Here is a 16,450-nt window from a genome sequence, read left to right on the forward strand (position 1 = left end):
ATAATTGAAACAATCTGTAGACTGTATAAAAAGAAGGACGATGTTACATCTCCACTTAGTGAGTTTTTAGTTTGGTCCATGTCCCATCCAATAACATGGCAGTGTTAATGACCTATACAGCAGCCAGCCACCAGGAGGCGTTTGAGAGACTTTGGCTTCACTTTTGGGAGCCGTCACATCATCCATCTTTATATACAGACAATGAGACACTCATTATATTGAGTAACTCTCATAATTTCATCTCATTATTTAGATTTAGATTTCTACAGGTTTTGTTTTGGCCTCTTCGCTGGAACTAATAAAAAACACCTTCCTGAGAAAAGCCTGTGCTGATGTCACCTTCACTTCAGGTGATGAATCAGGTCAACATGTCGTCATTAGTTTACACTCAGATATCAGAGGATCGATACACCAATCAGAGAGCGAGCAGCCGCTTGTGTTGACGAGCCGCAGAGCTTTTCTGGGAAAGGTGTTTCTCGGTAGCCGTCATTCCGCTCCAGTGAAACGTCTCTGCAACAACACGTGGTGATTTTCTGCCCCATTTTCTTTCACTACACCTTTTTTTTTACGTGACACACCCCCCTCTTCTTTCACACAAACAGATTCATTCTCCGCCATAAATGTCTGCGCCGCAAACAGGTCGCGAAGCGCGAACCGTCCTCTAATCGCCATCGACCATCAACTTCAGCACGTTTATGACTTTACAGCTCGGCCCTTCAGTTCGTTTAAACAGCCCCGGGCGGCCGTGTGCTTCCTGACATGCTGAATTATTCTGAATCATTTCACTTCAGGGTCCAGATGCTACCTGTCTGCCGCGCTCCGCTGAGAGGGCACTTAAGGTGGCCTGGTGCCTGTTCAAATGCCTCCTCCGTCTGCATGAGTGGCCGCATCTTCTTATCTGCATCTCTGTCACCGTGTCGTGTGCACCCCGCCCTCGCCGAGCCCACACGCATCAGCACCAGCGTGGCCACCGCCTCTGTTTTTACCCGTTGCTGTCACCTTTCTCTGAATTTTCATTGTCAGAGTTGAATTTGAGAATGACGGAGGAAAAACTTGAACTTTGCCGCCGTTAATGGAGAATCGGACTTTTGGAAGATGGGGTTCATGAGTTTGTTTTTCTTTGTTGAGACTTTGTGGGAGTGCAACTTTTTCTCCGGACTTCCTGTGCCCGTCGGTTTCCGTGTCCCAAGCTGACGAGATGCAGGTGGCCGTCATGGACTGCATCGCTCTCTCCGTCCACACCTTCACCTTCCTGCTGGGCCTTCCCTCCAACCTGCTGGTCCTCTTCGTGTACGTACGCAAAGCCCGCAAGCGCGGCGCCACCCCCAACGTGGTCTACGCCATCAATCTGTGTGTGGCCAACCTGGTGTTCGTGGCCTGGCTGCCCGTCAAGGCCATGGAGATTCTGCTTCAGGGCTGGAGGCTGCCACCGCCCGTCTGCCCCGTCTACAGCTTCTTCCTCTTCTCCTCGATGTACGGCAGCTGCCTTTTCATCACCGCTGTGACAGTGGGCCGCTACCTCAGCATCGCATTCCCGATTGTCTACAAGAGATACCGCCATGCTCGAATCTCTTGCGTCATCAGCGTTGCCCTGTGGGCGTTGGTGCTGCTACACCTCGGCGGCGGCCTGGTGGCCGAAGGGGGCGCTCACTTTGTCTCCGTCAAGGATGACACCTTATCTTGCTACGACACTTTCAACGCCTCTCAGCTGGCCGTTCTGCTGCCTCTGCGTCTGGAGATGGCCATTGTGCTGTTTCTCCTGCCCCTGGTCGTGACGTCGTTCTGCACACTGCGCTGCGTTACACTTGTGTGGCGCTCCAATCTGCCCCTCATGGGGAAGAGGAGAGTCCTGACTGTCGCGCTCTCCACCCTCACTGTGTTCGTGGTGTGCTACGCGCCATACAACGCCTCGCACATCGTGGGGTTTGCGTTGAAGTCAAGTGTGGAGTGGAGGGCGTACGCTATACTGACGAGCTCCTGCAACGTTTTCCTGGAACCTGCCGTCATGCTGATGCTGTCGCCGGCAGTGTCCAGGGGCATCATGGGAAGAATCTGTGGTCGGCAAAGTCACTTCAGCCGAATTGAAGGGATTCGGCCTCAGTGCATTAACACCAATGGTGCTGCAAAGGTCAAGGCAGCTCCGACGCTCTCTGAGAGGAGCCAGGCCGGGGCGGAGGTGACTAAAGTCAGTCAGGAGTGAGGTCACAGTGGAACTCCATCCACACACATGGACCCACAAACAATCCAGAGAACATGAATGCAGTTTGCAAGTCTCTACAAATGTGGCGTCGTCATGTTCCAGAGTTACGTCCGTGGTTCTGCTGATGATAAAAAGTGACCCTTTGTCCTGGGAGTGTTTTGTCCTATGGGAATGGTCATGTTGCCGACTTGGATGTGATATTATCATCGTTTTACCTGCATGTAACTGAAACTCTCTCAGACTCAAGCAGTTCTGAACTATGACTATTCACCTGGTGACAAATGGCTCCATCTGGTGTCAGATACTGTAACAAGGGATCTGTCACGTTCTCAGTAACAGACGATGACATTGGACGAGCAGACGTGCACGTTGACGTTTCTCACTGATGTAAATAAGATGATAACTATGGCTTCAGGTTGGATTCAGTGGCTCTGGTTCACTGGAGATACGGAGGTTTGAAATGTCCGTATTTGCATTGATTGATGATTGATAATTGATTGAATAAGCATCATTAATGAGGTTTGTTTGATTAATATAAAGTAGGATTTATTCTGTGTGGCCGGTTCACTGTTCTCTTGCTAAAGTAAACACAAAAGATATCAAGAGGTTTATGCTTATGAATCTTTACAGAAGTCAAAGAAGAAAATCGTGAATAGTTAACAAACCTTAGTCGCGCACCACCGCAAGGTCCAGCTGTTTGTTTGTGAAACCACATTTATATGAACTAGATTCAGATTGTTATTTGGATCTGCACTAAATTGCACACACTGGTATTAGTCCTAGAAAAACGCCTGATTTCCATGATCCATGAATTCTTCTCTGAGAAATCAAGGGAAATCATGAAAAATCTAACAATGTTATGACTTTGAGAAGGTTCTTCTCTCACCTTTAAGTTTTCGTCACCGTTTACAGTTTTGACTCAAGAGGATCAGTCACATATAATCTCTCAATTTTATGCAAATCGATGTGAGGCTACAAATCTATGAACCTTTGACTTTTCATTCCCACAGATGTAAAGAACTTTGTCAGATATTTTCTGTTGTTTTGTCAGCAAAAAAAACAGTTTGAACAAAAACCTCCCTGCAGCCTGAACTCTTGTCTGTCTATAAACATCTGTATGAACCTCTGGAAAACATCCAGCTTCATCACTGCTTCAGCAGAAGGATAAAGGTCAAAGGTCGGATGAGTCTGGCGGGGAAATTCTGCACAACTGATTTTCACAAACCCTGAAAATACCCGACAGGAAGTAAAGCTGTTGTTTAAAACAATCCACTATTACACAAATGATCCAATTACTGTGACTTGAAATGTGTATTTTGATGCAGATCCACGAGCAGGAAAACAAAGTAAATATACCTGAGTTCAGTAAATATATGATCTGTCAGTTTCTCCTAAAATAATAGAATTAAATCTGAGGAAAGTGCAGCTGTGGAGAACGAGTGTTTCTCAGTTGAAATTATAAATATATGTATAAATAATATACAGGTATTGAGTTTCTTTTACATATAAATGTTGAGTTTTCATCATTTAGTTTGTTTACCAACCATCATCTGTAATAAAAGAGCAAACTCTCATCTCAATGAAAAGTCTTTGTTATTTATTCAAGATTTTATTTTGTAAGAAAAGTCAGTCTGGAGTGGAGGTAAAGAAAGGGAGGGGGGTTCAGGGGTAAGGGCAAAACGAAGGAGCTGATCGTGGACTACAGGAAGAGACAAGGAGTAGAACACGTGTATTTGACAATAAAGTCTTGAATCTTGGATCTTGATGATTGTCAGGTCAGCGGGAGAGGAGAGGATGAATTCAAACCTTGAGGAGAAAACTATAGAACCTCCCCCTCCTCGTTCCTTCTCTCTCTTTCTTTTCCTTCTTCTCTATCTCCTTCATTTCTTTCCTCTCCATCTTCTCCATCTTCTTTCTTTCCTGTTTCTCCATCTTCTCCCTCTTCTCCTTCTCCCTCTTCTCCCTTTCTCCTTCTCCCTCTTCTCCTCTTTCTCCTTCTTCTCTTTCTCCTCTTTCTCCTTCTCCCTTTCTCCTTCTTCTCCTTCTCCCTCTTCCCTCTTTCTCCTTCTTCCCTTTCTCCTTCTTCTCCTTCTCCCTCTTCTCCTCTTTCTCCTTCTTTTCCTCTTTCTCCTTTTTCCTTCTCCCTTTCTCCTTCTTCTCCTTCCTCTTCTCCCTTTCTCTCTTTCTCCTTCTTCTCCTTCTCCCTCTTCTCCTCTTTCTCCTTCTTCTCCTTCTCCCCTTTCTCCTTCTTCTCCTTCTCCCTCTTCTCCTCTTTCTCCTTCTCCCCCTTCTCCTTCTTCTCCTTCTCCCTCTTCTCCTCTTTCTCCTTCTCCTTCTTCTCCTCTTTCTCCTTCTTCTCCTTCTTCTCCTCCTTCTCCTTCTCCTTCTCCTTCTTCTCCTCTTTCTCCTTCTCCTCCCTCTTCTCCTCTTTCTCCTTCTCCTTCTCCTTCTTCTCCTCTTTCTCCTTCTCCTTCTCCCTCTTCTCCGCTGTCTCCTTCTTCATGCTCTGCTTGTCATTCTTCAAGGCGGCTTCCTGAAAAGACAGAGACAATATGAGTTTCACTCTTTTCTTTTTCAAAGTCTAAACCTGAAACAAACCTACGATCCATAACATTCAAATCACAATGAGCTGATGGAACTTACTTGAAGCTCAATGTTCTGCTGGATCAGGGAACATAGTTCTTCCTCCCGCTTGTTTTCTCTCTCGAGTGACAGCTCCTGCTCGATGAACGACTTCTCCTCCAACTCTTGGATCCTCATCTTCATCTCTCTGAGCTCCTGCTCCAGCTCCTTCTCTCTGACTTTGCAGACTCCACAAGTTGAGTCAAGGTGATCAAGTCCCCACTGCACCTCAACAGAAGTGAGGCAGAAGACTCCATCTGCTCCACCATCTTCTTTCTCTCTGTTTCCCAGGTGAGGTTGTTGGTGGCGATCTGCTCCTTCTGGGCGGAGTGTTCAGCCTCCAGCTCCTTCTGGGCGGCGAATTCCACCTCCAGCTCCTTCTGGGCAGTGTATTCATCCACCAGCTTCCTCAGACGGGGATTTCATCCACCAGCTCCTTCAGTGTGAAGTTTTCATCCTCCAGCTCCTTCAGGGCGGCGAATTGAGCCTCCAGCTCCTTCTGAGCGGCGTATTCAGCCTCCAGCTCCTTCTGGGCGAAGTATTCAGCCTCCTGCTTCTTCAGACGGGCGTTTTCCTCCTCCAGCTCCTTCAGGGCGGCGAATTGAGCCTCCAGCTGCTTCTGGGCAGTGTATTCATCCACCAGCTTCCTCAGATGGGTGATTTCAGCTGCCAGCGACCGCTTCTCCCTCTCCAAAACCAGGAGGGTTTGGCCGGGGTCCTGCAGAGTTCTGCTGCTGGTGCACTTTTGTTCCTGGGTCATGTCTGTTGAGCTGATGATCCTCTGCATGTTGATTAACAGGTGCTGCAGTTGGACCAAGTTGTACCAAGTGTTTGAAGAGCGATTTCTTGCGTAGCTGCTGTCTGGTGACGATCGTCAGTGGCGGTGAATGGAAGTCTCAGGGGAGATGTATCTCGTGTGTCTGTCGACTCGCGCTCGTCGTGTCTGTGGTTTCACTCAGAGACGTGGCTCTTTAAAGCTGAGTTATTTGGCTCTGATCTGTTCCTCAACTAAATTCTAGAACTCAACAGCAAAGCTTGCCTTTGAAGCCCTGACCAGTAAATTGGCTATGATCTATATTATAAAGGTAACAAAATGTTCCATTGTAGTTGTCATTTGACACCTGTTTCTGTTAGTGCATGAAAATGTATCATATATAACAACAATTAAATAGATCATATATAATATAATTATAATAACCAGTATGTTTGGATCCATCAGATGATCTGAATCCAGATACAGGACACCAGGGCTGCAGCTAATTAATCTGTCCATCATTTCCTGAATCATCTTGTCTACTTTACAGTGAAATAGTGAATAAAAAGACCCAGAGGTCAAGATAACATCTTCAAATGACTTGTTTTGTCTGAACAACAGTTTATTTTCATACACGACAAAGGAAAGCATCAAATCCAAACATGAAAGAAGCTGAAACCTAATGAGGTTTGTTTGATTAATATAAAGTAGGATTTATTCTGTGTGGCCGGTTCACTGTTCTCTTGCTAAAGTAAACACAAAAGATATCAAGAGGTTTATGCTCATGAATCTTTACAGAAGTCATAGAAGAAAATCGTGAATAGTTAACAAACCTTAGTGCGTGCACCACCGCCAAGGTCCAGCTGTTTGTTTGTGAAACCACATTTATATGAACTAGATTCAGATTGTTATTTGGATCTGCACTAAATTGCACACACTGGTATTAGTCCTAGAAAAACGCCTGATTTCCATGATCCATGAATTCTTCTCTGAGAAATCAAGGGAAATCATGAAAAATCTAACAATGGTATGACTTTGAGAAGGTTCTTCTCTCACCTTTAAGTTTTCGTCACCGTTTACAGTTTTGACTCAAGAGGATCAGTCACATATAATCTCTCAATTTTATGCAAATCGATGTGAGGCTACAAATCTATGAACCTTTGACTTTTCATTCCCACAGATGTAAAGAACTTTGTCAGATATTTTCTGTTGTTTTGTCAGCTACAAAAAACAGTTTGAACAAAAACCTCCCTGCAGCCTTATTGGAGCATCATGATTTAACACCAACGACGAAGCAGTTATATGAACTCTTGTCTGTCTATAAACATCTGTATGAACCTCTGGAAAACATCCAGCTTCATCACTGCTTCAGCAGAAGGATAAAGGTCAAAGGTCGGATGAGTCTGACGGGGAAATTCTGCACAACTGATTTTCACAAACCCTGAAAATACCCGACAGGAAGTAAAGCTGTTGTTTAAAACAATCCACTATTACACAAATGATCCAATTACTGTGAATTGAAATGTGTATTTTGATGCAGATCCACGAGCAGGAAAACAAAGTAAATATACCTGAGTTCAGTAAATATATGATCTGTCAGTTTCTCCTAAAATAATAGAATTAAATCTGAGGAAAGTGCAGCTGTGGAGAACGAGTGTTTCTCAGTTGAAATTATAAATATATGTATAAATAATATACAGGTATTGAGTTTCTTTTACATATAAATGTTGAGTTTTCATCATTTAGTTTGTTTACCAACCAACATCTGTAATAAAAGAGCAAACTCTCATCTCAATGAAAAGTCTTTGTTATTTATTCAAGATTTTATTTTGTAAGAAAAGTCAGTCTGGAGTGGAGGTAAAGAAAGGGGGTTCAGGGTAAGGGCAAAACGAAGGAGCTGATCGTGGACTACAGGAAGAGACAAGGAGTAGAACACGTGTATTTGACAATAAAGTCTTGAATCTTGGATCTTGATGATTGTCAGGTCAGCGGGAGAGGAGAGGATGAATTCAAACCTTGAGGAGAAAACTATAGAACCTCCCCTCCTCGTTCCTTCTCTCTCTTTCTTTTCCTTCTTCTCTATCTCCTTCATTTCTTTCCTCTCCATCTTCTTTTCTTCCTGTTTCTCCATCTTCTCCATCTTCTTTCTTTCCTGTTTCTCCATCTTCTCCCTCTTCTCCTTCTCCCTCTTCTCCCCTTTCTCCTTCTTCTCCTTCTCCCTCTTCTCCTCTTTCTCCTTCTTCTCTTTCTCCTCTTTCTCCTTCTCCCCTTTCTCCTTCTTCTCCTTCTCCCTCTTCTCCTCTTTCTCCTTCTTCTCCCCTTTCTCCTTCTTCTCCTTCTCCTTCTTCTCCTTCTTCTCCTTCTCCCTCTTCTCCTCTTTCTCCTTCTTCTCCTTCTCCCCTTTCTCCTTCTTCTCCTTCTCCCTCTTCTCCTCTTTCTCCTTCTCCCCTTTCTCCTTCTTCTCCTTCTCCCTCTTCTCCTCTTTCTCCTTCTCCTTCTTCTCCTTCTCCCCTTTCTCCTTCTTCTCCTCTTTCTCCTTCCTCCTTCTTCTCCTCTTTCTCCTTCTCCTCCCTCTTCTCCTCTTTCTCCTTCTCCCTCTTCTCCGCTTTCTCCTTCTTCATGCTCTGCTTGTCATTCTTCAAGGCGGCTTCCTGAAAAGACGGAGACAATATGAGTTTCACTCTTTTCTTTTTCAAAGTCTAAACCTGAAACAAACCTACGATCCATAACATTCAAATCACAATGAGCTGATGGAACTTACTTGAAGCTCAATGTTCTGCTGGATCAGGGAACATAGTTCTTCCTCCCGCTTCTTTTCTCTCTCGAGTGACAGCTCCTGCTCGATGAACGACTTCTCCTCCAACTCTTGGATCCTCATCTTCATCTCTCTGAGCTCCTGCTCCAGCTCCTTCTCTCTGGACTTTGCAGACTCCACAAGTTGAGTCAAGGTGATCAAGTCCCCACTGCACCTCAACAGAAGTGAGGCAGAAGACTCCATCTGCTCCACCATCTTCTTTCTCTCTGTTTCCCAGGTGAGGTTGTTGGTGGCGATCTGCTCCTTCTGGGCGGAGTGTTCAGCCTCCAGCTCCTTCTGGGCGGCGAATTCCACCTCCAGCTCCTTCTGGGCAGTGTATTCATCCACCAGCTTCCTCAGACGGGGGATTTCATCCACCAGCTCCTTCAGGGTGAAGTTTTCATCCTCCAGCTCCTTCAGGGCGGCGAATTGAGCCTCCAGCTCCTTCTGAGCGGCGTATTCAGCCTCCAGCTCCTTCTGGGCGAAGTATTCAGACTCCTGCTTCTTCAGACGGGCGTTTTCCTCCTCCAGCTCCTTCAGGGCGGCGAATTGAGCCTCCAGCTGCTTCTGGGCAGTGTATTCATCCACCAGCTTCCTCAGATGGGTGATTTCAGCTGCCAGCGACCGCTTCTCCCTCTCCAAAGCCAGGAGGGTTTGGCCGGGGTCCTGCAGAGTTCTGCTGCTGGTGCACTTTTGTTCCTGGGTCATGTCTGTTGAGCTGATGATCCTCTGCATGTTGATTAACAGGTGCTGCAGTTGGACCAAGTTGTACCAAGTGTTTGAAGAGCGATTTCTTGCGTAGCTGCTGTCTGGTGACGATCGTCAGTGGCGGTGAATGGAAGTCTCAGGAGAGATGTATCTCGTGTGACTGTCGACTCGCGCTCGTCGTGTCTGTGGTTTCACTCAGAGACGTGGCTCTTTAAAGCTGAGTTATTTGGCTCTGATCTGTTCCTCAACTAAATTCTAGAACTCAACAGCAAAGCTTGCCTTTGAAGCCCTGACCAGTAAATTGGCTATGATCTATATTATAAAGGTAACAAAATGTTCCATTGTAGTTGTCATTTGACACCTGTTTCTGTTAGTGCATGAAAATGTATCATATATAACAACAATTAAATAGATCATATATAATATAATTATAATAACCAGTATGTTTGGATCCATCAGATGATCTGAATCCAGATACAGGACACCAGGGCTGCAGCTAATTAATCTGTCCATCATTTCCTGAATCATCTTGTCTACTTTACAGTGAAATAGTGAATAAAAAGACCCAGAGGTCAAGATAACATCTTCAAATGACTTGTTTTGTCTGAACAACAGTTTATTTTCATACACGACAAAGGAAAGCATCAAATCCAAACATGAAAGAAGCTGAAACCTGCAGATATTTGGTATTTTGCTCAAGACGGGAGCGAAAAAATGATTTGATTATAAAAGATATTTGCAGATTTCCTGTTGATCGACTGATCTGTGAATCGTTGCAGCTCAACGATCACAGATCCTTAAAATTAAAGTAATTAATAAAATATATAATTTCTGCTGCACAATCTCCTTGTTTTGTGTTTGTGATGACAGATTAATAATTTCTGACTTTTCTGTAAATACGACTGAGACAGGAAGGTGTAGCTTCCCCTTCTAAATCATATCACCGTAAATACAAAATAAAAGATGCAATTTTTCCAAGTCTCCGAGTCACCTCCACACGTTTCCTCTTTACATCACACGTTGCCTTTGTGACGTTGCTGGGAGATGATGTTTGCAGAGTGTGGAGAACAGAGGTCGTGTTCAGAAGCTTATCAAATTTCCGCTGTATAAGGTGAGATAGCAGGGACGCAGTGAGACGGGCATATTAAGCACCGTGTGGGGATGTGATCAGTCAGTCGGCTTCCAGGAGGAGAGGCAAGCAGCCGGAGCGCGGCAGCACCACAGGGATGGAGAGCCTGGTTCCCCGAGTCTGACAGAGGTGAGTTCAATTATCCCACGTTTAACAGTTCGGTCTTCACAGGACAGATCCTGGTCAGAGTAATGTAAAGACTGGACTTTTATTTATACTTTTTAATTCTCAGTTTCCGAGTTAGATAGATGGTAAAGTGTCTGGTACTTTTTAGAGTAAGAATAAGAATTATAATAAGATTATGTTTATTATAACGTTAACAAACACATTAAAACACAGTGACAAGGTGCTTTAAAGGAAAAAAATTGAAGTCAAACATTAGGAAATAATTAAAAGCAACTTGACAACATTACAGCACAAATGTAACAGAAGAGATGAGAGTAAAAACAAAATGTTTTTAGTGTTGTTTTTATTCACTAATTTGTTTTTTCTCTTTTGATCTGTGCTTGTTGTCTACATGTACACACTATACCTCTCCCAAAATGTACAAAGTTACCCAATTTTGAAAAAGATTGACAGCAGAAGAAAGAAAATTGCCCTTGGGCTGATGTATGTTTTTGAAAACAACTGTCAAAAAATATATTTTTTAAAAAGTTACGTAAGTAACGTAAATAACGTAAATAACGTAAAGTTGCGTAAATAACGTAAGTAATGTAAAGTAACGTAAGTAACGTAAAGTAACTGTGGGGACTCGTCATCGACACAGAGAGTATTCTCGTGGCTTCTGTCAGAACTGGGTTGAGTTCCCAGTAAGTAAGTAACGTAACTAACGTAAAGTTACGTAAGTAACGTTGTAAGAGCCACTATGCAGCCTGCGTGTGTGTAGTTAAATATTTATGTTGGTTTGATATTTTCTTTTATTATCCAGGTTTGTAGTTTTAGTTTTATACAGTTAAAATATATTTTGTATAGTGTGTCGGCTATATTCAAGTATATTCTGTTTTCGGCGCTTTTTTGCGGCTTTTTCGTTTGCGACAGTTGATGAGGCCGCGAGGCGGTTCATTGTTCATGCGCGTGATGGTTATGGAGGCGCATGGAGATCGTGGTGAGTGGAGTCTGTTGAGTGGACCAGTGTTAATTTCGTTGACGAAAACTATGACGAAAAATATTCGTTAACAACCTTTTTCCCATGACTAAGACGAGGCTAAGACGTGACGAAAACGGATCTTTGAAAATAAAAACTATGACTAAATCTATTTTAACTTTCGTTGACGAGACGAGACGAAAATGTTGGTGGTTGACTAACTCAGGGGTTCCCAAACCTTTCAGCCCGCGACCCCCAAAATAACGGTGCCAGAGACTGGCGACCCCCACCGACCCTGGATGTGGTATATAATGTTGCGCACAGCCACGCACACGCACTATTAGGCCTATGCAAACACGGGCATGAATACAACACAAAAGAACAACAGCCTTACAGCCATGATATTATTTTATAGCAATTTAAGAAATAGAATATAACCAGAATGCAGGGAAACTCCCTGTATAAACAGCAGGGCTGAGTGAGCACATGCTGTAAGTATAACAAAGTGCACAGGTGATGTCTGCGCGTCTGTGTGCAAAACGAGCAGCAGACACCTTATTGCTGCCATGTGCAAAAACTTTAGGGTTATTTATTTTAGCCTAAACATTACTTTAATATCTTAAACTCACTATAGGTGGGCAACATGCATGGAGCAGAGCAAGTGCATTCTCGGCTTTGTTTTGGAGACGGCGACTCGGAGATCATTCTCCACGTTTAGCTGCGCTCTGTATTTATTCTTTATGTTTGTCAGGGCTGAGAAAGTCTTGCACAAGTCCGACAGCCTTGTTAACCAGTCAGGGTCAGTGAGGTGCTCAGCGAGCTGGGATCCATGCTCCATCAGAAATATGCGCACCTCGTCCCGCAGCTCACGCAGGCGGTTTCGCCGATTGTGTGGCTTTTTTGCCTGTGCAATTAAATATGCCACATCATATGATGCCTTTTGAGCTTCAGCTGGGATTGTCTGTTTGTTTAGTAAGGACTTTCTTTTGGCCTTGCAACTCTCACTCGTTCCGCTAATGTGTTAGATAACTCATCCCTTCCTCCTACATACGTCACATCCTATAGACCTATGCTAGGAGGGATATCTAATGGACAACCTAAGTACTGCAAGCTAGACTATTATGCAGTTGTAGACACAACACAGGGGGTCCCTGGGCCTGAGAAGGGAAGAAAAGGAGTTTAATGTGGCTATTAAATGTGACTAAAACTAGACTAAAATGTTCTGAGTTTTCGTGGACGAAAACTAGACTAAAACTAAGAAGGATAAAAATGACTAAATGTGACTAAAACTAATAAGCATTTTCGTCTAAAGACTAAGACTAAATCAAAAATAGCTTCCAAAATTAACACTGGAGTGGACCGAAACAAGTTTTGACCGTGATATCGTGATACTGTGGAAACGTGATAAAGGGACATCGTGACAGGTTTGGAAATACGGCATGCCAGTTTCGATAAAGGATCGTTAAAAGGTGTGTCTGTGATGTGTTGGAAAATAAAACCCTTGTATCACGTTAACCTGCCTCCTGGAGTTGTGTGACATTGGGTTGCCCAGCAAGCGTGGCGGGGTCTACATGTTGGACACGAGTCAAACGCATAAACACTCAGCAGACATAATACAAGTGGCCATTGTAATGTGGAACCAAATGGAACGGCCACTACAAACGTAAAGTTACGTAACTAACGTAAAGTAATGTAACTACATGAAGTCATTAACGTAACTAACGCAAAGTTACGTAAGTAACGGAAAGTTACGTAAGTAACGTACAGTAGAAACGTAAAGTAACGTTACGTAATGTAGCGTAACGTTACGTAAAGTAACGTAACATAACATAAAGTAAAGTAATTCTTTTATTTTTCCTCTTTATAGATGGTTTTTTTTCATTATAAATGAATTATTAATCTTTCCTCCCTCCTCTTTTATAACGTGCTTTTCAAATGAAAATGGGCCAATGGTTTATTTGTAACGAGAAAAACTTTTTTCTTAAAACGAAATACTTTTTTCTGCTTTAATCTTGCACTCATCATTTCTTTGTTTTCACAGCTCAGCACTTTGCTTCAGGTGTGCGTGGAACAGCAGCATTGGAACAGGTGGACTGCTTTACCTCTTAGTGGTGCAAGTTAGAAATATCAGCTTCAACGTGACGGAGCCGGAGGCTCAGCCGGCTCTGAGGAACCAAACGGACCAGAGCCGCCTGTGGGGACTCGTCATCGTATTCTCGTGGCTTCTGTCAGAACTGGGTTGAGTTCCTCACCGTGACAGACGAGTCTCTCCTCGCTCCAGCCTCACTGACTTGGTCTAGTTTCACTTTATACTTTATCCTGATCACAGACTGTTAATGCAGCATGTCTGAAGAACTTCATCTCTAGCATTTCCTTGGATTTATCAGCTGATGACTTCCAATGCTCACTGCATTCCACCCTCTTTAATATCAAACATCACAAACTGTCTTTAACTCGGAAATAAGTTGCAGGGGAATTATCAAGTGTTGGTCAGTGTTAACTGTTTCAAAAAGTACACACTACATGTTTGTTGAATTGTCTCTTTATGAAATGAAGCTGCAGGCACTGCCATGTTATTTTACATATGTCTGTACCTGCACAAATTTAACATATCATCTGCTGTCTGACTGATTTCTATTTTGACAACTTGTCTGTTTGAAAATGAAATAGGAAAATAATAAAAATCTTCTGTGTAGATGTCATCAGGCCGGGACTCTTGTCTTACATGTCTAGTTTGGACTCGATTGGACCAAATATGTCCGAGATACAGAACCTCGTGTTTTGATGGCGTGTAATCAAACTTTGACGCCACGCCACGGTCACACCGTGTGACGAAAAATCGATCTTTGAGGTAGTTTTCATCTCCATCTTGTTGTGATGACACGCATCTCCATATGAAGTTGATCTGATGAAAGCCCTGGGACAAGTACATCAAAGTAAAAATGTGGAAAATGGCCAATATGGCCACTAAAGTCAAAATGGCGGGCTTCCTGTTGCTTTTTTCCAATTGCACCTCTGACCTTTTTTGTTTGTCTGGTCATGATACACCTGGGCTACGATTTTTGTGAAGATCGGTGAAAGCTAACTGAGGGGGTTTTCCTTAGATGGCGCTGTTGAGCCATTTTTCCACGCCCATTTCAAATTACTCCAGAATACAATTACTTTTTGGGGTTTTGAATTCCCTGCAAACTTTGGTAACAATTTCAGCGTCTAGGCCTGAAAAATCCCCATAAGGGAAATACAAATCCTTCGAAATACACCGGAGGTGCTCGGGCCCTAATTAAATATAATAAAAGGATTTGAAAAAAGTTGGTGGAATAGAATTTATTTTAATAATCTATTGTGAGTAATTAAAAAAAACGTCTGTTGATATTTCATATTTCTATTTGTCGAAAACTAAATTGAGACACAGCTTTGTCTGCTCCGTCATTTGTTTATTTTCTATTATGAGCATTTGACATATGTATACATTGTCCTAATATTCAATCAACAACTTACTATGATATTTCATTATTAGTTATTAAGGTATTCAGAATTATTCCTCTAAACGATTCAAAAGGAACTGATGGGAATGGTCGTGTTGCCGACATGGATGTGATATTATCATCGTTTTACCTGCATGTAACTGAAACTCTCTCAGACTCAAGCAGTTCTGAACTATGACTATTCACCTGGTGACAAATGGCTCCATCTGGTGTCAGATACTGTAACAAGGGATCTGTCACGTTCTCAGTAACAGACGATGACATTGGACGAACAGACGTGCACGTTGACGTTTCTCACTGATGTAAATAAGATGATAACTATGGCTTCAGGTTGGATTCAGTGGCTCTGGTTCACTGGAGATACGGAGGTTTGAAATGTCTGTATTTGCATTGATTGATGATTGATAATTGATTGAATAAGCATCATTAATGAGGTTTGTTTGATTAATATAAAGTAGGATTTATTCTGTGTGGCCGGTTCACTGTTCTCTTGCTAAAGTAAACACAAAAGATATCAAGAGGTTTATGCTCATGAATCTTTACAGAAGTCAAAGAAGAAAATCGTGAATAGTTAACAAACCTTAGTGCGCGCACCACCGCCAAGGTCCAGCTGTTTGTTTGTGAAACCACATTTATATGAACTAGATTCAGATTGTTATTTGGATCTGCACTAAATTGCACACACTGGTATTAGTCCTAGAAAAACGCCTGATTTCCATGATCCATGAATTCTTCTCTGAGAAATCAACGGAAATCATGAAAAATCTAACAATGGTATGACTTTGAGAAGGTTCTTCTCTCACCTTTAAGTTTTCGTCACCGTTTACAGTTTTGACTCAAGAGGATCAGTCACATATAATCTCTCAATTTTATGCAAATCGATGTGAGGCTACAAATCTGTGAACCTTTGACTTTTCATTCCCACAGATGTAAAGAACTTTATCAGATATTTTCTGTTGTTTTGTCAGCTACAAAAAACAGTTTGAACAAAAACCTCCCTGCAGCCTTATTGGAGCATCATGATTTAACACCAACGACGAAGCAGTTATATGAACTCTTGTCTGTCTATAAACATCTGTATGAACCTCTGGAAAACATCCAGCTTCATCACTGCTTCAGCAGAAGGATAAAGGTCAAAGGTCGGATGAGTCTGACGGGAAATTCTGCACAACTGATTTTCACAAACCCTGAAAATACCCGACAGGAAGTAAAGCTGTTGTTTAAAACAATCCACTATTACACAAATGATCCAATTACTGTGACTTGAAATGTGTATTTTGATGCAGATCCACGAGCAGGAAAACAAAGTAAATATACCTGAGTTCAGTAAATATATGATCTGTCAGTTTCTCCTAAAATAATAGAATTAAATCTGAGGAAAGTGCAGCTGTGGAGAACGAGTGTTTCTCAGTTGAAATTATAAATATATGTATAAATAATATACAGGTATTGAGTTTCTTTTACATATAAATGTTGAGTTTTCATCATTTAGTTTGTTTACCAACCATCATCTGTAATAAAGAGCAAACTCTCATCTCAATGAAAAGTCTTTGTTATTTATTCAAGATTTTATTTTGTAAGAAAAGTCAGTCTGGAGTGGAGGTAAAGAAAGGGGGGGGTTCAGGGTAAGGGCAAAACGAAGGAGCTGATCGTGGACTACAGGAAGAGACAAGG

General features: G+C 42.7%; 1 protein-coding gene across 1 annotated transcript; it reads left to right on the forward strand.

The window, feature by feature from the left end:
• The first annotated feature begins 1,198 nt into the window (after positions 1–1,198).
• si:dkey-211g8.9 (free fatty acid receptor 3) lies at positions 1,199–2,314 on the forward strand. Its single transcript, XM_035183494.2, has one exon. It carries the CDS (start codon positions 1,199–1,201, stop codon positions 2,198–2,200), a length of 1,002 nt encoding a protein of 333 aa, XP_035039385.2. The 3' UTR covers positions 2,201–2,314.
• The last annotated feature ends 14,136 nt before the right edge of the window (positions 2,315–16,450 follow it).

The sequence above is a fragment of the Hippoglossus stenolepis genome, chromosome 17 (genome assembly GCF_022539355.2).
Source record: "Hippoglossus stenolepis isolate QCI-W04-F060 chromosome 17, HSTE1.2, whole genome shotgun sequence".
Taxonomy (NCBI): domain Eukaryota; kingdom Metazoa; phylum Chordata; class Actinopteri; order Pleuronectiformes; family Pleuronectidae; genus Hippoglossus; species Hippoglossus stenolepis.

Coding starts and splice junctions, on each gene's coding strand:
- si:dkey-211g8.9 (XM_035183494.2), top strand. CDS start 1,199: ATGCAGGTGGCCGTCATGGACTGCATCGCTCTCTCCGTCCACACCTTC.